The sequence below is a fragment of the Opisthocomus hoazin genome, chromosome 6 (genome assembly GCF_030867145.1).
Source record: "Opisthocomus hoazin isolate bOpiHoa1 chromosome 6, bOpiHoa1.hap1, whole genome shotgun sequence".
Lineage (NCBI taxonomy): Eukaryota > Metazoa > Chordata > Aves > Opisthocomiformes > Opisthocomidae > Opisthocomus > Opisthocomus hoazin.
The window spans coordinates 8,060,199-8,082,032 of NC_134419.1; the positions used below are offsets into that span (position 1 = coordinate 8,060,199).

Here is a 21,834-nt window from a genome sequence, read left to right on the forward strand (position 1 = left end):
CTATTTCCCCATGGAATAAGGGCCACTTTTCTACCAGGTCTTTGAAATTTCAGTTGTCTTCACTACAATGTGTAAAATTCTCATTCTTTAGAATGCATATATTTAAGGGGCTGAATAAAATCTATTGTCTGAGAAATACTGATACTGTAAATTTTGCATTTGTTTACTGTCCCATACCACATTATGTTTTGAGATTCTGCCATTTGATCTCAGGACTTCTTTTGAGGAATAACTTTATTATATTTTTTTTAATATATGTAAATATGTATATATAACTCTTCTGTGCCAGTTGCAGGCTGTTTGGTTTAATTCCTTGTGCATTTTAAAGTGTGAACTAACAGTTTCAAGTGCTGCTTCTCTAATAAACTGTAAAGGGTAATTATGTTGCTAAATAACTGTCACATTTTATCTCAGAAATGTCAATTGCAATGAGTTTGCCAAGTGCGTTATGATGTTTTACAAAAAGAACCTCAAAAAGACAAATTTCATTGCTGGTATACCAGCATCATCAACTAAAATGGCATCATCTTCTATCAAGAGAATTAAACCTCATTTCAGCATAACATATTATAATCAACATTAGTTTTGTAGGAAAGGCTGGGAGCAAATTTTGAAGTTGCTGTTAGTAATTAACTCATTAATTCAATAAGTTCAATCGTCATTGGAATTTTAAAGCATAAGGAACACCAGCAGTGCTGCAGACATAATTATTTGTCATCTTTTACTGTTTTCTTCTTTTGCAAGAGATTGACAATCTGCATGCTCTATTGAGACAATGTTTTTAGCTGTTCCTGCTTTGAAACTCATAGACATGATAGTTATTTTTATTAAAAATTACATGTTCATAGAACTTATTAAAAGGAGTAGAGTTTAAGATTAGTAAACAAGCACTGACTGAGACTGCTACTTCAGTTTATCACTTCCAGTTTCTACTGGAGTCTTTATATTGACAGAACGTGTAAATCAAAATGTGACAGAAATAACCATGTGTATAGAGAGATGTGTCAGTAGGATAGATCAAGGTGGTCAAGACCTCTGAAGTACACCATGGGACAATGTAGTAGTGCTGGTATCGTGATGCCACCTCTCCATCTACATACCTGAGAACTGCGTTGGAGGTTTTTATGTCCCAGCAGAGGCAACAGCAGGAACCACTCTTCTTCCTGTGAGTTTATACCAAAGTAGTGATAACCTTGGCTGGAGAGAGCTTGTGCAGGACCACCAGCATATGACTTTCTCTGAAGCACCTACCTATGGATAGTCGCTAGCTGTTACAGTCACTAGACCTCCTACTGGCTAACTCTGAAGTAGTCTGTTGTCTCTGTCTGCAGGTATGTATGCTGTTTACCGTCTTAACTCCTCCTTTATGTTTGATGCTCAGCTGGGCATTCCTCCAAACCAATTGCACATTTTGTCATGTAGTAATAGCAACTTGTGTGAAGAACTTACATTAAGCTGTATGCCACATTTCATGGAAGAGTGCTTTTGCTCTCATTTTTAGAGATCTGCTCCTGAGGTAACTCCCACCTAACAAGCTGGTTTGAAAATATGCTAAAAAATTGCCTTTCCTGATCAAATTACACTCAACCAGAGTTTACCCTACAACTGTATCCTGTTAAAAAGTTTTCATTCTCCACACTTTTGGAGCTGCATCTTAGAGATCCCATTGTACCTTCCTCAAACCCCGTATTGTCACAGAAACCTCTCTGAATGATGATGTGTGTGGTGGAGCAGCCCTGCAGCCTGCTTTCTCTTGAGCCGGCAGAGTTCCTCTTCCAGGAGTACTCACAAAGGGCACTATTTGGTGAAAGGCAGTAGGTGCTGAGGCTCTGGGAGTACTCAATGAAGAGAGAGGTATCCTTCAGATTCAGTTAACAGGAGTGGTCTTAGTTAGGTGCTCTAATTCACCTTGCAGAAACGAAAATATTCATTTCAGTGCTAAGACGTTACAGAGTAACTACGTTTACTTCATGGCCTGCTGAGAGAAGCTAGCAAGAGCTGTTATCAAAGACTCCTTTTGTCCTCAGTCATTTAATAGTAGCAGCTTCTCTTTTATTCTGTGCTCTCGGAGAGCAGAATGGGAAGTGATAATCTCCTTGGACTGCAGCAGACACCTGTTTGGTAAGTGGTAATTGCATTATTCCTGGAGGATTATCACAGTGGTGCTTGTTTCTTTGTAATGAAACGCCGCTATATAAGCAGAGCAGAGCTTCACTAGAAGATGTATGAAAATCCATTGCAACAGATTGAAGGTGTTTGGGACTCTGTAAACAGAGTTTCACTTTAAGTAAGTGTATGGTAAGTGGGCTCGCTGCGTAATAGCAGAAGAAAGCTATGTAAAATTACAGCATCACTCCTGTTGTTTTATACGTGAGTGAGAATGTTTGTGATTGCTAGAACTTCACTTGAGGTTTATTCCACTTGTGTGCAGAGCCTAATAATAATGGTTTCAGTTTCTTCCTCTAAAAGAAGTGACATTTAAATAGTGTTAAATTAGTCCATAGGTAACTTGTTAAATGCTTAGAATGGAGCTAATCTGGTCATATTCTGGAGAATTTTTTGTTAATGTTCAATAAACTTGATAAAACGTGGAAGCAAGAATATCTTAGTTAATGAATCTGTTTTAGACAGATAACTTCCTCTGCCAAGCAAGAGATAAGCTCTCTTTTCAATAGCAACCGCTGGATTGAATACCTTTTCTAAACATAGTTACTGCTCAGTGGTCAAAACATAGACCAGAGACAGATTTGTTGCTCTGCAGACTTTACTTGTGACATTTAATAAAACATTGTACTTAAGCAACTCAATCCTTCGCATTTCTAAGAGGAGGCGTGAGATTTAATGCTGAACTTTTGTGAGAGTCAAAGAAAAGTAGCTACATGGCCTCAGCTGGATTTTGGTAGAAACTGGCCATGTTATTTTTGTTAGATGGCTAAGAAAATCCTGTCTAAAATATTGGGAATGTTTCGCGTTTGTCCAGGCTTTAGAGGTCTCCAAATAAACCCTGTATAAATGCTTAATTTTTTAGTTATTTATGTTCTTTATCTTTTGCTTGTCACACTGGAAACTACCATACATCAGCCAAGCACATTCAATATGTAGTTATACTGAATGAATGAAATTAACGTATTTCTAGCTGCAACCGACCCAACCCAACAGCTTACCATTTAATAATACTAAATTATTGTCTACTATTAATACATTTTATTCTTTCTAGTTTTGAACCTTTTTCCTTTAACTGGGGAGGTTATGTACTCAGTGCTTTTAATTCTACTGATGTAAAGAGTTAAAGGCCTTTTCCTATGTTCCAGGTAAGGGAAACAGAAAATAAGAAACAATCCTCCTTTTCAGAAGCGCATTTGTAGAAGTCAGTATCACTGTGTTTTCAAACGGCTAGCATTGCAAAAATCCAATTCCTCGAAAAGTGATATCCAGGAAGAAGAGGCAGCATAAAAAGCCTGTCAGTGATTGAACCATTTGTTGGAAGCACTGTTGCTAGCACAACTGCTTGAGCTCTGCCAAGGAATTATATAGTGCTGGAAACATAGCCAGGCACTCTCCTGTTTGCCATCCAAAGCATTGTACAGTGCTGTGAAGTAAATGGCATCCCACCATAGGCCAGAATCGTGCCAAGTATTTGGCTGATACTCTTTGTGAATGCGAAGCGGTTCCCAAGATGGATCTGTGGATATCTGGGGGCAATATGTGATCTGGGTGAATCAAATCGGTTGTTGGCTTATACTGTTGCTTATTATTTCACTTACAGGTGTTTCTTACCTTAAAAAATCTGTTTAACAGTTTTGTGTCTCTTCTGAATAGCAAAAAATAGGTGATTAGTGATCAGACTTAGAACAAACAGTATTATTATACCCTCTTCTATGGCAATTATGCAGTTACTTGAAGAAAATATCAGAAATCTAAGAGACACTGTGTTTCAACACCAAAGCCAGCAAATGAAATGGGACAGTGTTAGTACCTTGATTATTTTTCAGCCCTTACACTGTGAAGAATTTTGAGCAAAGGAAATACACGAAGACAGGTTAACTCTGTTTAGTGTTTTTGCAATTATTATGAGTCTGAATCCATGTTAAGTGCAGCTGAATTTTTTGCAGTCGCTGTTTGAGTATCAAAAGTAAGAGTAAGCAGTATCACAGAATACCATAACCAGGCTGCAGAGCATGCGATGGTCCTCGGAGAACTGACAGATGAGTGGATGCTGGTGCTTTCCCACCTTTTCAGATACTAGAGGGATTCTCATCCTTTTTCTTATAGGCCTTTTATTTTGTTTACCTTGGTCCTCCTCTCATTTGGCAACACGAAATGGATGAATGCTTTGACTCCTGGTATTTGTTGTCACCCAAAGGGTCTCTATCTAGCTTGGGAAAGGCTGGGAATCCCAGTTTATCTATGAATAGCACTCTGTTAGTTGTAATAGATCTTGTTTTGATGAGGCAATATCTATTTTTGGTTCCTGAGACATTCAGGAATGTACAGTGAATTATGACCTGATCCCGAGCATGTATGTTTTATAGATCAGTTCACACAGGTGTACTTATTAACAAACTCACTTAACCAATTTACATGCATAAGTTTTAACCACTGAGTAATTAGTGAAAGCATTGCTGAGGAACTGGAAATTTGGGAAATGTGTCATTATTTGCATATCAGTATAAAGCAATTGCTAAATTAAAGAGTGCACGTTGTGACAAACATGAAGCTCCTTTACTGTTGCTTTGTCAGTGCACATTAACATCAACTTGATGTGAAAGCCTGGCTTTCTCTGCATGAGCTAAAAATCCTAAGGCAGAAGTACACAATGAATCACCCAGAGTTTGGAGGCTAGCACGCTGAATTGCCTTGGGGTTCAGACCGAGGAAAGAAAAAACTGATGTAAAAGACCATTGAGAAAACGTATCAGTGGAAAGTAATTAACTCAAGATCGACAATTAGCCTCATGGTCTATACTTAACTGTGTTCCAGGTCTTTCAGCGTTTATTTAATTCTGTTACCCTGTGTTTCAAATAGCTGCAAATGGCTTGGCAGATTTTTCGTCCTTTTTAATATTTACAGTTTTTGTCTAAGAAGAAGAATGAGCTCTGTAAGTGATCATGGGTATTTATTTCAGTCTCTGAAGTATATCTCTCTCTTAGTAGAGTCTATTGTACAAGGAAATATTATTTCCCTTTTGTTTCTTTTAAATATATTTGTGGTTTGAAGCAACATGAAGTACTACAATATCCTTCTGCTTTAATTCATCACTTGCCTAACCAGGCCTAATCCAATGAGAAATAATCAAAACCAGGGATCGTTTTCTCTTTCATTCAGCTAAGAGACGAGAGTGATAGATTCACAGTAATACGACTGGTGATTAACGGCAACCGTAGCAAAAACTGGCATGCGTGTTCAACCAGCATACCAGAGCTGGGTGTTCCCAGAGGACCGGGCACAGCTTTTTATCAGGCTTGTACGGAAGCTCTCGATAGTGTTTTGTGAAGCTTGCTCAATGGTGATTGTCGCTGTGGCTCCAGCATCCCTCATCTGGCGCCTGTCTTGAAGGACACAAGCGGCCTGCTCGCTGCGCTGTGGACACTTCTCCAGCCTCCCTGCTCCCAGCCCACGTGCTGCTTGTCCACCAGTCGATTCCAGAGCATCTTCACCCTCCTGCTGCCTTCAGCACGTTTTGTAAAGATCTCCTGGGGCTGTGCCTTTATACTGCAGCAGAAAGAATAATGTACGTACATTTAATATGCAGCCTTTTGGAATAAACGGCAGAAGAATTTTGGAGAATTAAGCAAAGCAATCTCTTAATCCTAATTTAAAGAGTTTATAAAATTTTTTGAATTTATTAATATTTGAGACACTTTTTTCAGGTCAGATCTTTTTTAACTTTTGGGTTCTGTATTCTAACTCTAGCATTCCTTTGTGAGTTTAATCTACATTATAGTTCAAAGATCTACCATGGGAACATCACTGAAATCCCTGGAATGAATTTCCTACAACTTGTGTTGACAGGTTTAAATTACGTACTCTGACACTGTTCTTGTGGCTGGATTAGAAACTTTTTTCCAAGTTAAACCTGTGATAAGTAATTGTCACAGCGCGCTGGCACAATGCTAATTTGAAGTGACATGTCCACACTGGCCTCAGTAACATGAAGAACCTTAACAGGTGTGAGGGGTGGATCTTCCCATGGGCCCTGCTGAACTTCTAACAGGAGAAAAATTGTAGAAAAAGTGAAATGAACCTTGAATAAAGCTGTCAGCAGTAATTATCTCAACAACACTTTGTGAGGAGTTAAAATAAGCATTGCTGATTTATAACCTGAACACACTCGACCCTAGAGATTTTTTTTCATCCAGTTAGTGTTTAAAATGAAATGTTGAATACCTGTCAAGATTTTTTTTTGTATTGAAGATGCATAATGAAAATGAAGTTATTTTCCAGAGGAAGTTAATTTCAAGGGCTGTCAAATTTTTAAGCTCTTCTGTTCATTTTAATATTTGTACAATAGTTTAATAAAACAAACAAACCTAGAGCATACTTGACTGTTTTTCCCAGCTAATGCTATTTGATGTCAAAAGATGAAGTTACATCCACTTTTTATTGTTCAAGGAGGCATAAGGGTTTACGTGACAGTAGATGAGCTTTGGTAGGTTGATTTTTTTTTTTTTTTTTTTTTAATAAATTGTGTACTAAACTTGAATAGCAATGTCTTGTTGACCAGTATGGACTGAAGAGCTCTCTTCAGTTCTGTACAGTAAATTTCTAGGAGTATTGTAATTAATGTCATAGTACAAAAAAAAAAAAAGACCTTGTTTCAATAAATTTCAAAAAATTGCATTTGATAGACTTTTTTTCTTTAAACTGGAATGTACCTTCTTTTTACAGTGGGATACTTGCTTGTTGTTGCTGTGATTACACTAGTTTTATGTGTACAAGGTATTTCAGTATGGATAGAAGTAATTTTACAGTCTATTACTATGAAAGAATACTTGCTAGCTTTGAGAAAAGAGCAAAGCAAAAGAGAAACATTAATTCAGAGAAAACCCTGAATCTCTTGAAAATTTAAACATTACTTTTAAACATCAGCATGTGTGAATTCTTAAATCATGTATCACTGACTTTTTGTGAGATTATGCACTGAAAACAAGACAGATTATTTAATGTATAATTATACAGCGGTAAGTGATGGATTTGGCAGTGTTGAGCACCTATTTGTTCCCAAGGAATTTAGTGAGGGTTTGTCTGAGCACAACAGGCTGCCCATACAGTGTTAATAATGCTCGGTTAAACTCCGAGAACTAGAGCCATGGCAAGCACAACCTAATATGAATGATCTCTCATGTCATAGCGTCACTTTTCTTGAAGTGATGAGACTCTGAGTATCCTCAGAAATAGCATGAGCTGCCTGGGAGTCCACCATCTCCTTCCTGCATGGACTGATTTCTAAGCGTTTGGGTCTCCAGCCAGCAAAGAGCGTGGAGCCATCTGATATCCTCTGGAGAATCACAAAAAATTGCCAACGAGTTCCCACACTCTTATTTCTCCTACCTCAGTATTTGTAAGTGCTGGATGCATTTAGAAACCACTGTTTTCTTCAGCTGTTCCTATAATGGAAAACTTCCCACTCTTATGTTGCTAGTGTGGAAGCAAAACTTCCTTTGCCATCATTCATCACCTCCTCCCTCCCTTTTACACTTTGATTTTTCCCGTATGCCACATTAACTGCTGTCTCCCTTTCACCACACAAATACTCCTTGCTTTATGTTTTGCTTGCTTCTTTAGTCTCAAAAAGAACAGGTTACAAAAGAAAAAGGGAAATGATAGTGAGCTGGGAGCAGCAGCCTTGGCTGTGGAGCAGCCTGACCAGTCGCTCCGGTGGTAAGCAGAATAACTTCTTTACTAGGGGTTTCAAAGAGATTGTTTTATCATTTATTCCTGCATCTTTCTGGGGAACAATGCTAGGTTGAACCGGTCTGCAGTCCTCCGGATCACCCTGAGATTCTGACCTGAAGACCTGAGGTCTGAGGCATAGCTCTGTGCCTTCATCTAGCCCTGCTGAAAAAGTATTTGTCCCTAATTTCCCATTCTGCGTGGCTAGTATGGTAATCTTTTTGAACAGGGAACTTCATTTGTATAGTGAGGAGAGATAGATGACGTCTTGTTTGTCTGGGAGAAATGAACTTGTTGGAATTCTTCTGAGATCTGCTCATCAGGAAGAAGGGATTAGCAGTGATGAGTATGCCTTGTGGACGTCTAAACTGAAGTTTGTCTAGACTGAGCAGCGAGAGGTACCTACCATAGCTGGATGGATAGAGAATGGACTGAACCTGGAGATAAGGAAAGGCTCCTTTCAGCAGTTATCTTCAAAAAGGACCAGATATTTTCCCTAGCTTCAAGAAAAAGCGTATATACAGAGATCTGTAGTGTCATTGACGTTTGCCATACTCTGTGAATTAGCTTATGCTATAACAAAAAGTCAAAGAATAGTAAATTTAAGATGAAAACTGAAATGCTTGATAAAAGCTCCTTCTTCACCCCTCTGTCCTTTCCCCTCCTTTTACCTGATGAGGGGAAAAAGACATCATAATAATTACTCCAGCAAGAAAAAAGATCAAATTATATGGAAGTCAAATTTTCACAGTGGAGATACCTGCCAGTCAGTGAGTATTCTGCTATGGGCACCTCTGTCTTAGGTTATTTTGAATAATTGAGCATGGCGCGTTATGAAATGTACTCGGTCATGTTTGTTTTTTTATACATTAGCCATGTATCAGTGAGTAAACCAGTAAATCAAAAAGCTAAGCAACTCGCATTCTGAGCACAGTGAAAGGGCTGTCACATGGAGTATTTGAACCAGGATTAGGTTTCAGTCTGTAGGCAACAGTGCGTTCATTTCTGATTAACAATTTCCTGTGTGATACATGTATATTACAAACGTCCACACGTATACTCCAGCCTGATATACAGCCTCTAGAAAGAGCTCGTGTTCAGCTGATGACCTCCTGACTTATAAATATTATTTTGGGATATAATTTCCATGTTTGTTGATATATTTGTTTATAACAAGAAACCACAACATGTGAATATTGACAAGCTAGTTATGGCCAAAGTACTAAATAGCAGCCACGAACGTCAGTTAGATTTCAGAGTTGGTATGTACTGCAATAATAATTATGGAGGGTGGCTAAAAGTTTGTAGCTGTGGTAGAATTCACCTTGTTAAAACAGCTCTGATTCAAAGACTATTTAAGCTTAGGATGAACTTCTATTCTTAATTAATTAGATACCTATTTACTCACAATGACTTTACAACACTTTTAATAATGCTCTGAATGTTGCTTGCATACTGCTGTTATTTCCAGAGCAAAATAAAGGGGTTTGACTTTCAAGATGTTTGTATAATCTCTATCGAAATCTGACTTCACAGGGTGAGTAATAATATTTTTGGCATATTTTTCTGGAGATAATCTTCTCTTCTTAAGCAGTGCACTGGTTGTACAATGATAACGGCGAACGCATAAAACGTTCTCAAACTGATACTGAGATAACAGAGAGCTACTGCAGTTACTGACTTGTGGGAGCAGTTTATCTAGCTTCAACTCCGTATTACAATGCGAGCTAACAGCAGATTTGTCTGCAGCACAAACAGATACTCTGAGGGCTGGATTTTTGCTCTTGCTCAACGAGGGGAGAGCAGGCGTTGAATCAGTATCAGTACCCAGAACATGTGTGTAAATGTGGAGCTGATTGGATGTGGCGCTCTAAAGATGTTGCATTGTGGGGAGACAGATGGGGAAAGTCACTGCACTGGGTGGAGCCCCTCGTCGTCTTGGGCTCATTAGAGATGCCAGCCTGAAGAGTTTAGGGTTAGGTGATCTGAGTGTTCCTTAACTGCTTTAGATTATAAAAACCAAAAGGCTAAATGAGGTAATTTGTATGCTAAACCATCCCACCACCATATTTGAATATATGCCAGTTTTAATTCTACCTGTTCAACATTATAGAATCTGAATGATGCATTAGAAACCGTGTCGCTTCTTGGCAATTACACGTGGAGTGACATCTTTGGGAAGGTTTCCTTCTGTGGCTTCTTCCATCCAGCTGGGCTAGTGAATGCAGCTGGAAAGCTGGAACTACAATTTTGCTTAATTATTTTTCAGGGTGCTAGAACTGGAGGCCGGGTTATTAAGACTTCCTTTTGCCTAAAATACTACAAGGTGACCTTGGGTAGGACTGGGAATTAGTCTGCTTTTTATCGGAGATTTATGAAGGAAAGTCAAGTATCGGAAAACATGCTTTTTATTTTGTATACCAGAATTTTGTTTGCTTACCTTATCTCTGAGTATTAAAGGCAGAAAACATGGATTATTTCCCTTTACCTCAGGAGGAAATCACGCCATGAGAATTCCCCCATTTAGTTTGCTATTGAAGTAGATTATATACAGCCAAACATAATTCTGCATTAGAAGTACAGCTAATTGAATAATTCGACTGATTCAAAGCAGTCAAGTAATAAAGGAATTACGTTTCTTTTTAGGATTTTTTTACTTTATGTTAAAAATCCAGCCGGTTTGTCTTCTGCAAGGTTTTTTGTTCTGCTTTAGGTTTGCCGTTGTCAGTTAACGCCTGTTGCTTCACTTGCTGTGCACAGGCAAGTGAAATCTAGCATCATTATAGAATCCTCTCTTTTGCATACGAATTGAGTGTTCTGTGAATGTTTTTATGATGTTTTGTAAGGTTTATAGTTTGACCTTTGAATTTCTGAGAGCAAATGATCAAGAATCTCTAATTCAAGTCCAAAAAATGGTAGTAGAAAAGATTTTTGCCATGGAAAAATACTGCTCCAGTGAGTTGGAAAGGATTCGTCATTTGAGTAGCTCAAACAATAACAATAGTTACCCTGTTACAGTGGCTGAAATTGTTTCACATTTTAAGTGGTCTTCTAAACAGTCAAAAGTTGTTTTTTAAAATTCACAACTACCAGGTGATACAGCTGAAGGACTACACTTAATAACTTGCCCTGGTTAACAGGAACAGTGGTAGGTATCTGTAAGTTTAGACAGATGCATTAATGTATGTTGAAACAAATCAAACAAACAGAGCTCCCACACACTTCAAAAAATCAAAACTCTCGTTACTCTTGTAGCAATCAAATACTTAACAAAGAGCACGATATAAATCAGTGTTCCTGCTTTCCTTAAGTATTATCACTTATGCTTGCTTGTTTTCAGTGGTTCTTGTTAAAAGAGCTACATCGTTTTGGAGAAGAGGGATCCCTTGATGACAAGTATCCTGTGGCCAGCACAACCTCTCAGGTCATCCCAAAACAGGTCCATTAGATATCTACAGCTCTCATCTTCTGCAAGATGATGTGTTTTGCAGGCTTGTCTTGCCTACAGCACCTGCAAAACTTTGGAGTTCCTGGAGACGTTTCCTGCTGTTGATGACCGTGGTACGGAGTTTGGTTTGCTCCAGAGCTAGCCGATATGGAATCTGTTCTACTAAACATCGTTGTCTCTCTTGGCAGCCATTCGGCAGGTCGTTCTCCATCTCATCCCTGTGGATAGACCTTACTGCAACGATAAGCACGGAGAAGAGAAGAACAGGTGTAATGGATAAGTCTGTAAATTATGTGCTTCAAGGGCCTGCCTGTTTCCCTACCATAATTTATTTTTTAAAGTATGTTCTGATTTTAATACAGGCAGCTTAATGGCGAGAAGAGTTGTCTTAGTGTTTTATTCAGATTACTGGATTGCTAGAGACTTGCTTCTGTATTTACATGGAGCAAAGAGTGAGCGTTTCCAGAATGATGGTGATAGTTGAGGATAAGGAACAAGGTCCAGTTCTTTACAGGTTATTGCATCAAGTTGGGCACTTTGGATGTCCAACTGCATTCTGTAAGGTATTAGAAAGCTCTTAACGCTTGCCTTTATACTTTCCTCAGTAGATACAGTTGCCATTAGAAGTTCCTTTGAAGTGCTGTTTTCTCCATCAGCATGTGGCTGAGTATGAGGAAGACCGGTTTGTCATATCCTGTTACTACTTTCTTGTACAGTACACTGAGCTGGTAATTTTTATATCAGCATTTCTCAGTGGAGAGAGTTCTGCAGCTGCAGTCCTCTGCTGGTTATCATTCCTTCATGTTCCTACTACTATTGGTCTTTCTCAGATCTTCAGTGTCCGGTTTAAATATCTCTGGACTGGTGCAAGAGATTGAGTTTGCCCCTTCCTTTGTAATTTCAGAAGTGTGAAAGAGTGGGAATGAAGTTGTGCCAACAAAGTCTTTCTAGAAGAATGCAAGCTTCTGAGATTGTGGACCCGTAGTTTTTCCTATATTCTGAGCACGCGCCAGCAGCACTCTGGAGTTACAAGCTCTCCGTGATTTCTTTCTCTGCTTCAGGCATATGTTTATTATAAAATATTTGAAAAAATAGTCTTTTTAGATTGTTCTAAAGCACATTTCTAGAAGCTTCTACATAACAATGATACTTTCTAACAGGAAGAATAATCTATTATTTGAAGCACCTGGTCTCACTCCGGATTTGGCAAATATTTCTAGGTTGATCTGGAAAGTTCTTGGCAAAGAGTCCTGCATGTTCACATCAGAAAAGGTGTTGCTTAACTTTATCCCCCAATTATTAATGCTGGCAGTTGAAATACAAATCATCTTACACTGAATGTTTACAAATAAATTCAGTGTCTTTGTGTTGGAAAGCACAGGTGAGCATTAGGCTCATTTCTTTTCTCTCTAGATTGTAAAGTTTCGTAGCAGTCTTTCTTTTAGTAGTTAAAATACTATTTCAAGTACCCATTGTGCACTTTTAGTCCAGGTCATACCATTGCCTGTTTGCATGCCAGTAGCAATACATTTGTTTTAATATCTGTGCTGTCTCCTGAAAGGATTCTTCTACTGCCACTCTCCCTGGAATGTTCTGAGGCTTCAGTTTTGTTGTCCTCCTCCTTAACAAGCTACAGGAAGCCAAATGGAAGACTCTTTAAACTTCTAACAAGTGTGACCAGTCTATACACAGTGATGGACAAGAGATCTGGCTTTTCAGTAATTGCCTGGAATGGCTTTTTGCAAGTCGTTTTGCCTGTTTCTGATTCTGTTGCCCTTTCGCCCTCATGTGCCGTTCAGCTGTGAGACCTTTGGAATTGGGACTTGCACGTGTGTACATTTGCTGCCTAGAAAGATGGAATAAGCCTACTTAATTTTGCTTGAGTGTATTATTTATCTTGTAATCTATATCTAACTCATTATTGGTGCCAAGAGTCCTGCATATGCATCTTTCAATATCTGTTTTTGTGTACATGAAAGTCAACCAATTCAAGATATGGTACTCATATAATGGTGATTTTCGTGCAGGGAAAGAAAATACACTGAAAAGTTAGTGATTATTGAGTGTTTGTGCAATCAGATGGGTTTATGAGTTGGGAATATGGGTAAACTGGTACTCAGACGACAAACCAGCATTGTCAGTTTTGGAGTCAGTAAGAAGATTTTGTCTGTTCCCATGGGAAGATGGCTGCAACACAGTGATTCGTATATCTAATGTACCGCAACCTTGTTTGGGTGTAGGCAGACGCAGTATTTAGAAAGAAAAAAAACTCTCCAAGAGCAGCCTGGTGTCTAAACAGTTCTTGCCACTGAGATGCTTCCCATCAGAAATTTGCTCTGTGTTCAAAATATTTGTGGAAGTTGAGGTTTGCTATCCATGGCACCGGACTGAGCTGCCTGGAAAGTAATCTTTTGATGTTTTTATGATTTCCAAAATAAAGATGAAACTTTCTGGTGCAAGAGTCTCTCTTGAGAAGGGACTCTCTCCTTTAGAATGAGGATAACTTAATTCTAGAGAAATGTTCATGCTGCTGGCTTACTCTGAAATGAAAGACAGAGCTTCGATTTGTCTTAGCCCTTCCTTTGCAAAAAATTTCTCAAAAAAAAGTCAAAGAAGGGTGTTTTCTCACACAAATATGCACAAAACCCAACATTCCAGTAACTGTCTGGGGAATAGGATGAAATGTGCTCTGTCGAACCCCTTCTGCTATTAGCTCATTCTTGAGACACTTTGACGCTATAATGTAGGGTTGCAAATTGGAACTGCAACACCCTGCTATTGGGCCAAGTGATGAAGCAGCACAATAAGTGCTTGCTTGGTCTTACCACTCGTTCTTCAGTGCCTGTGTAAAAGATATCGGGAGCCTTTCCAAGCATCTGTCAGCGTATTTGATACTGTTAGATAGGGAACTTCGTCTGTGTGCAGTTAGTGAGCATGTGTGTAAGTTTTACTAAGATTTTATATAGTGTGGTAATTACAGGGCAAAGTTTCAGGTTTTACAGTTGAGTTTGGTTTATTATTAAAAGTTTATAAAAATACTAATTAAACTGGTGGATTATTACAGAATATACAGTTCTTACAGTCTTGTCACAGGAATTTCATGGATAATTGGTCTTGACCTGCATGTCGTCTTTAATATTTCATTTGTGCCAGAGTATTATTACTCACTTCCTTTAAGAAGATAGCTAGACTTTTTATGCAGCTAAACTTCTGTTTAACCTTGCTATGAGGATGTGACAGTAGGCTAGTTCAGACAGGTTAACATTCATTTGGTAGCCAGCCGCTTAATCAGCCTGCTTCAACCTGCAGCAGATTAAATCTTTGTGAGTTCTAGCAGACAAGTGATAAAGTCATTCTGAATTATGTGTAAAAATAAATGGGGTATTTTCAGTGCTCATGGCAGTAGACGAAATTTAAGGCTTATGATTTATTCTTGGATTTTTGTTGAGGATGACTGTGATTTATATCACCTTAATGTTTTTACAGTCTGATTAGGAGGATGCTGTATTTCTGGAACTCATGGTGTGCCTCATTCTGTGTATTAAGAATTTTACTGTCACACGAGTGGGTTACTCTAGGTATTGCTTTATTCCCAACTCAGAGATGGGCCATTGCCTCCGTGAGTGGCAGAGCTCAACTCGCTAGAGCAGTTTATATACATTTATTAAACCGATTACAAGAAGTCTAGAATCTTCATAAGTTTCTAAGCAACCATTCTGTTTCTTTAAGTACATCATTTATAAAGTTCTCTCTATTCTTCTGTCTTAGTAGAATTCTCCCTCGCTGGTTTCAGGGTGGTCTTGGGGTCATCGTCTGTCCTTCATCTTTTTCTGTGAATTCTGTTCGATACAATCCTGAGAAAGATGTTGAGAGACTTCAAGATGTTCTATTAAACTTACTCCTATTTCTAAAATTTAACCTAATGAGTTATGACATTAATCTTTCTACACCTTATTCTTATCTAATGCTAGGTCAGTTGGTTTTTAACCCCACCATGATAAGGCCGATATGGGGGCTAACTGACAGCAGCATACCGATTGTATGGTTTCTTAACACACCTGTATTCACACAGTTGAATCTATGTTCTAGTTCTATGATTTTATTCTATTCTACAGTCATAATCAATCTTCTCTATAATCAATCTCTAACACTGCGCCCTGAAAAAACACTAGTCATTTTTATAGGATCTAGAAAATCTTTTTCTGCCTCTGTATGTTTCTTCTGAAGGAACCGTTAGAAACAATATTTTAAACATGCAGCCAGAACTCTCTTTCTCAATGTCACTGAGAATTGTACAGCATCAAATATTTTGTTGTTGCCAAAATGAATCAGCTATCTTTATTTAAGAGCTATTTCCATTGTAAATTTAGCCCACGTGTTATCAAGATAGGATTTAGGTGGTTCTGAAGATTCCACTTGTGGTCATTAACCTTGCTTGACCGGGACTGATGCACTTTCCAGAAGAGGGCAGAAGGCTGGCTGCACCCTTACGCTGGATAAAGCATGTGAAGGGTGCTTGAGGTGCAAGGATGGCACAGGTGGTTCTAATCATAGAAGAGTGGACAAATCTCATTTGTAGTCATATCAATTAGTACCTTTTTAAATGTACTCAGAACTTCAAATGTTATTGTTGTGTGTCTGCAGGCACCCAATAATTCTGTCTTTCAAATGACGCTAGCCATTTTTCATTTGCTGTCAGTTTTAAAAAGTTAAGATTTAAGCATACAGCAAGAGGCAAAAGTGCTATTTCTGTTGGCACTGGTTAATGAACATCTATCCCGTCTTTGACTGCAATTTCACTGGCACTTCTGGGTTTGTGTGTGTCCCTGTTCACGGGAGAAACATGGCATGTGCCTTTGACATAACGACCAAGATGGAGATGAAATGGTTTTTTTAAGTAGCCACTTTGACTGTGTCTTTTACAATGACTGGCAATAAACTGTTCTTTCAAGATAATTTTTTTTTTCAAGATGACTTAACTTTTTAATTAGTTGTATCAGTACCTATCATCTTCACTTTAACATTTGCTTTTTGATTAGGAAGGAAAAATTTGCGTTTACTTCATTGAGGCATGCCACTGTAAAAGTTGTCAGGTGCAAATAGTGGTTTAAACTTCAGTACTGATTTAGGAGATAGTAACAATTCAAGACAGTTTTGAGTTTGCAATTCTTTTTAGTTTGTTTTTATACTCTGTGCATACACACCTGTAAAACTCCATTGTTGTTTCTTTGAATATTTTTACATAAGGAATCATTTTAGTTTTCCAGGCTTCTTTCTTTATGTTTGTATAATTAATTTGATCTTCTGCAGTGCAGTTTTCAGTTTGAATCTCAAAGCACCCTTGAAAAGAAAACGACTCTCGATTGAGGCTATGGCTTTAATGAACGATCATTGCTTTGTTTGTAGATGACTCTGGCTGTATCGGGACTGACTTTTCCTTGCCATCGACTTACAGTTGGAAGAAGATCTTCACCCGTACAAACGAGGGAACAGTCAGAGGAGGTAAGACCATCATCTTTATATGACAAGTATACTCTGGGAAGAAGCAGGGAAAGTTCATTTTGCCATGGTCACCATCCCTTCTGTTGTCAAATACGTCAGTAGAATTGCATCTTAAAAGAACCGGTTTATGATTCCTATAACGTGTAATTGTGACAAAGTAAGGAACTGGGTAAAAGAGTCATTGAAGAAAAAGAGGAAAAACAGAGTAAGCAAGTCACAAGTTACTAAGCGCTGAAAAGTACTGCAAATTAAACAGAAGGCTGAAACACATATTTTTAGGCTTAACAGAAGGAGATGTTTGCAGACTGTATAAACTCTCGTTTTGTTGTTTCTCACTATTAATTAGGTTAAAATTTCCAATGCCTCTGTCCTTCCTCAACAGGAATTTAATATAAGCAGTTCCCCATTTTCCACACACTTTTCTTATTAGAGGACTATAGCACATAAGGTTTATCTTGCTGCACAAAAAAGATGTGTTTCAATCTGTTCACCTCAGTTGAGTTTGGCAAGACATAGCTGTGAGGGACGGTTGGGATGCAAGCCTGGGTGTAAGCTGTTGGGTGGTTGTTGAAAAGGAGAGGATGGTGAGACAATGCTGTTCTAGCTATACCTGAACCATTTAGCAGGTTGCATAAATGGTGACTGTTTTCTCCTGGGATCTGCCAGCATCACTCTATCATTGCTTCTTTACTTCATTCTTTAAAAATTATCTGAGTTTGTCCAACTTGTAGAATTTTCTTGTGGACTTGTTCATTCAGAAAACATTCTTTTCTTGAAGCTCTTAATGCGTAGCTGTTTTAGGGAGAGATTCAGCGTGGTTTGGAGCCCTTTGCTTCTCTCGTGGTCACTTGTATGCTGGAGATGGAGTCTCACGTTCCATAATAGACTTTGTTGCACCTTCAGGGATTTATGTAAATTTTCTGTAGGTGTGCTATCACCGTAGCTCCTAGATCAAGTGGAGCTGGAATAGTTGTTCCTGAAAAAGGAGTCAGTGTAGCAGTGAGTTAGCAGTGAATAGTTAAAACCAAGGTTTTCTGAGCTGTTTTATGTTTCAGAGGACAGGAAATCCAAAAGATCTGACGGTGGGAATTGGAGGCACAGATGGGACCTTAGCTCCTGCAAGGAAAATGTTGATTTTTCTTCTTTGTATTGGTATGCCAAATAAATCAGCCTGTCATTCAACACACAGCAGTCTGGCGTGCCAAGTTAGGACTACGGGTGCTAAATCTGTATGTCAGCAATTGCAATGCAGTAGATAGGTGCCTCTCCAAGGACTGTCCCCCACCATGCAGGTATTGCTAAAGTAGATTGTATCTGGATGTCTGAAATTATTGATAGATTGTGTGGCTTTTCTCACTCTTTCTTCTGCAGCTGTAGTACCGTTAGATGGAGAATAGCATCAACTTTGGATAAGATTTGCTCAACTATGTCTATGCAGAGCCAGTTCATTTGTTATTTAATAATGTTTTCTGTCACATAATATTGCTTTGCCAGCCAGACTTCTGGTAAAAATTAGGTCTTATTTATAAAAAGCAATCTGATAATGTTGTATAGAATAGTAAAATGAAATGCAGTATATCAAGTGTTTTTATAGAAATGTACAGGTAGTTTTCAGTATGTGTGTACTTCATATTTCACTGAAGATGTCTGTAATGGAGGCTTACGGTGGATTTTGTTTTTTGTTTTTGTATAGCAATGCACTGATGTGCATATGGTTAGTGACAGTGATGGAGATGACTTTGAAGATGCTACAGAGTTTGGAGTTGATGATGGAGAAATGTTTGGAGTAGCATCATCTGCCTTGAGGAAATCGCCAATGAGTAAGAGTTGATGGTTAATTTGCAATTAACTGGCGGTTGTACAGTGCTAGTGAATGCAGAGGAGTACAATGGGCCTTCATAGAAAGAAACAGGAAAGTATCTTTTGATAGGAGCATTAGAGAATGTCTGACGTGTGTATCAAATGAAAATACTGCAGATGTAATTGGCAACTATGAAAGCATCTTCCCATGGAGGAAGTTTTTTGGCCTTATGATTTTAGCTTATAGTTGAAGAATAATAATTTAACTCAGAGAAGTATGATCTCTAAGCAAATGTCCCTCTAGATAACTGGATTTCCACTTCCCTGTTTTGAAAATTCTATAGGTTTTAGCTTCAGCATCTTGTGGTGATTAATATTTTTAGTCATTTACATTAAGCAATTTTCTCAGGGATCATTTGGCCTTGAATTATGAAAAGGATTGTGCAGGAGCAGTCAGTTACCTCCTATATGCAATTCTGTATACTCTGTATTCACTTCAGGCTTGGGTTAGTGTTATTACCTTAGAATTTTTTTTGACAGCAAATATATGTAATTTTATGGAAAACTTTTTAACAGGAAGTTTAAAATTAAAAAAAAAAAAAAAGAAAGAAAAACAAAAGTAACTAGCAATATAGTGGGTCAAGCCTTTCAAGCCAGTCCTTTCATTTTCATGTATTAAAGTAAGTCCAGAGTGTTAACTCTGAACAAGTGATATATCACATTACACTGGACCTGAGGATTTTACTGTTTGGAAAACCTGAATATATTCATGAGAGCGTCTGGAAATTTCATGTCTTTCCAAAGGTTCATAGTCTTTCATGAAATTTATATGGTCTCTTTGTAACCACTTCAGTAAGCTGTCAGCATAAAAAAACCTATGAAGCAAGTGAGTTTGCACATTAAAATCTGTTTCCATAAAGTTGCATTTAATTTATATTTTTCTTTTTTTTAAGTGCCAGAAAATGCTGAAAATGAAGGGGATGCCTTATTACAATTTACAGCAGAGTTTTCTTCAAGGTAAGCTTAGGCTATTAACTGTGCATTTCTTGTTACAAACTAATAAAATTTAATAAATAATTAAAATAAAAATAAACCAAATGTACATATTATCTTGTGGGTTCATAGCATATTCAGGCATCCTAATCTAATTTATTTTAAGCTTAACTATGTTATCACTGTTTCTGAAATAGAATTATTTCTCAGTCCAAATTAGTGACAGATTCTTGCATTATTTAATTTGCCACTAATTAATATCATTAATTATGTGAGGGTCTAGAAGGATGATAAAGACTCTGATAATGTATAGCAATTTTAATATGATATACAGGAATAGAAAAGCCGAAACTGATTAATATGGAAAAATATATATGGAGTTGCAATAGGAGTTTTCACATAAATGAGTGGCTGGATAAATCTCTACTTTTAAAAAATCTAGAAGTGCTGCTTTTTTTTACCTTTGTACCACCAAATCATGCATTGTTAAACAGTTGCCATGTTTCAGCAAATAGGTAGAAGCTGCAAACTAATATTCTGCAAAGTTTATGTGCCTTCTGTTTTCACTCCACTGTGTTCATTTATATATGAGATGCATTAACTTGTAATACAAGTATAGCCTTCAATTAACCTTTAAGAATATAATAAAGAGAGGAAATAATAAGTTATGATTGAAAAATTATATAGGACTTAAGGTGTATGTAACCAGAAAGTTTTTACAATAAAATTTATAAGGTGGCAGTTAGTTACTTTGAGCTGTTGAATGCTGGGGAACAGATGGCTTTTAAAGGACAGAAGGGAAATACTTAGAATTGTAGTACTTAATCTTTCTAAAGGTTCGGCCAATGTATTTATAGAGTATATGAAGAAGCAGAATATTGAAATTACTTATTTTCGTAATTTGTTATTAATCAGAAATTTATCTCATGTAGATATGGTGACTGCCATCCTGTTTATTTTATTGGATCATTAGAGGCTGCTTTTCAAGAAGCCTTCTATGGGAAAGCTAGAGATGTAAGTGTGTATTGAAATTCTGTATTTAATATAGGGGGGAAATGGAAATCACTGTAAATATTTCATCTTTATTTTAAAAAAGGTAAGCTACATTTTGGAGTTGTCTTGATTTTTTCATTTGTGAGGAGTTATACTTGTTTAGTTGACTGGCTAAAATACCTCGGTTATTGTTGAAATTACAGTGAATAACTCATGCTTTCTAATAATTCAGGCTGTATTTTTACTGGAGTCCTTTAGTTATCAGAGCTACTCTTTTTTTTTTTTTTTCTTTCCCCCACCCTTTTCTTTCTGAAATAATGGATTCTTAGCACCACATAACACTGGCTGTGAGTCTTGGGGTTGACAAGTTCAACGTTGCATGTTGGTAACTCCTTTGAAGGATAGCTAATGAAATTGTAAATTTAAATTGAAAGGTGTCTGAAATAGTGTGTGCTTTTTTTTTCCCTTTGTACAGCCTTTATCTGCCAAGTAAATTCCAGTACTAGGGTTTGGTTATTTAGTTTTTCTGTACATCCAGCCAGACATCTCAAGTTTCTGTTATTCCGTGCACAGTTTTAAAGTCAGTATTTTAATAAAATTAGAATGGGGATAGTTTATTTAAGTTTTGGTGACTTGAATTCACTAAGGAGAAACCTATACCCCTGCATAATTAAGCATAGATAAAGCTGAAACACAAACAAGAAAATCATGCTGTTTAAATTTACTTTTTCTGTTGTCTTGGTAGATATTTAATTTTAAAGTGAAGAATGTTTTGGCTTCCTGTAGTTATTCATATTGGAAGGAACAGCTATCTTATGTTAGGGGCTGTTATGCTAAGCATGCAGTGTTATGAAGCTACACTGTATAGCTTGAGTTAACACATACTTAATGTTGTGCACACTCTAGTGAATATTTTCACGTCTTTGTGCAGATTTCAGAACATAAACGAATACAGAATAATTCAGTGGCAAAGTGTTAATTTGTAATAACCGACTGAAGTGGAACTTAGTGCACATTTAAAAGAAATCAGATTATTAATTCAACAAGAGAAGTGTTTGAATTCGAAAGTTCACTTTGTGTCATTTCATCAGAAATGGTTGACAGTGTATCAGTGTAATAATGGAAGAGAGCCCATTAGAAGCTTTCATAATATTTCTTTTTATACCTGTAAATCTGATGTTAATGCAGTGCAGTTATTTTGTTTT

General features: G+C 37.5%; 1 protein-coding gene across 1 annotated transcript in view; it reads left to right on the top strand.

The window, feature by feature from the left end:
- The window catches only part of FAF1 (Fas associated factor 1), a 178,650-nt gene that overhangs the window by 96,648 nt on the left and 60,168 nt on the right, over positions 1 to 21,834 (top strand). The window contains exons 9-12 of the mRNA XM_075424514.1: positions 16,748 to 16,843; positions 18,537 to 18,663; positions 19,597 to 19,660; positions 20,569 to 20,650. Coding sequence (XP_075280629.1) covers positions 16,748 to 16,843; positions 18,537 to 18,663; positions 19,597 to 19,660; positions 20,569 to 20,650 — 369 coding nt within the window. The remainder of the gene's footprint in view (positions 1 to 16,747; positions 16,844 to 18,536; positions 18,664 to 19,596; positions 19,661 to 20,568; positions 20,651 to 21,834) is intronic.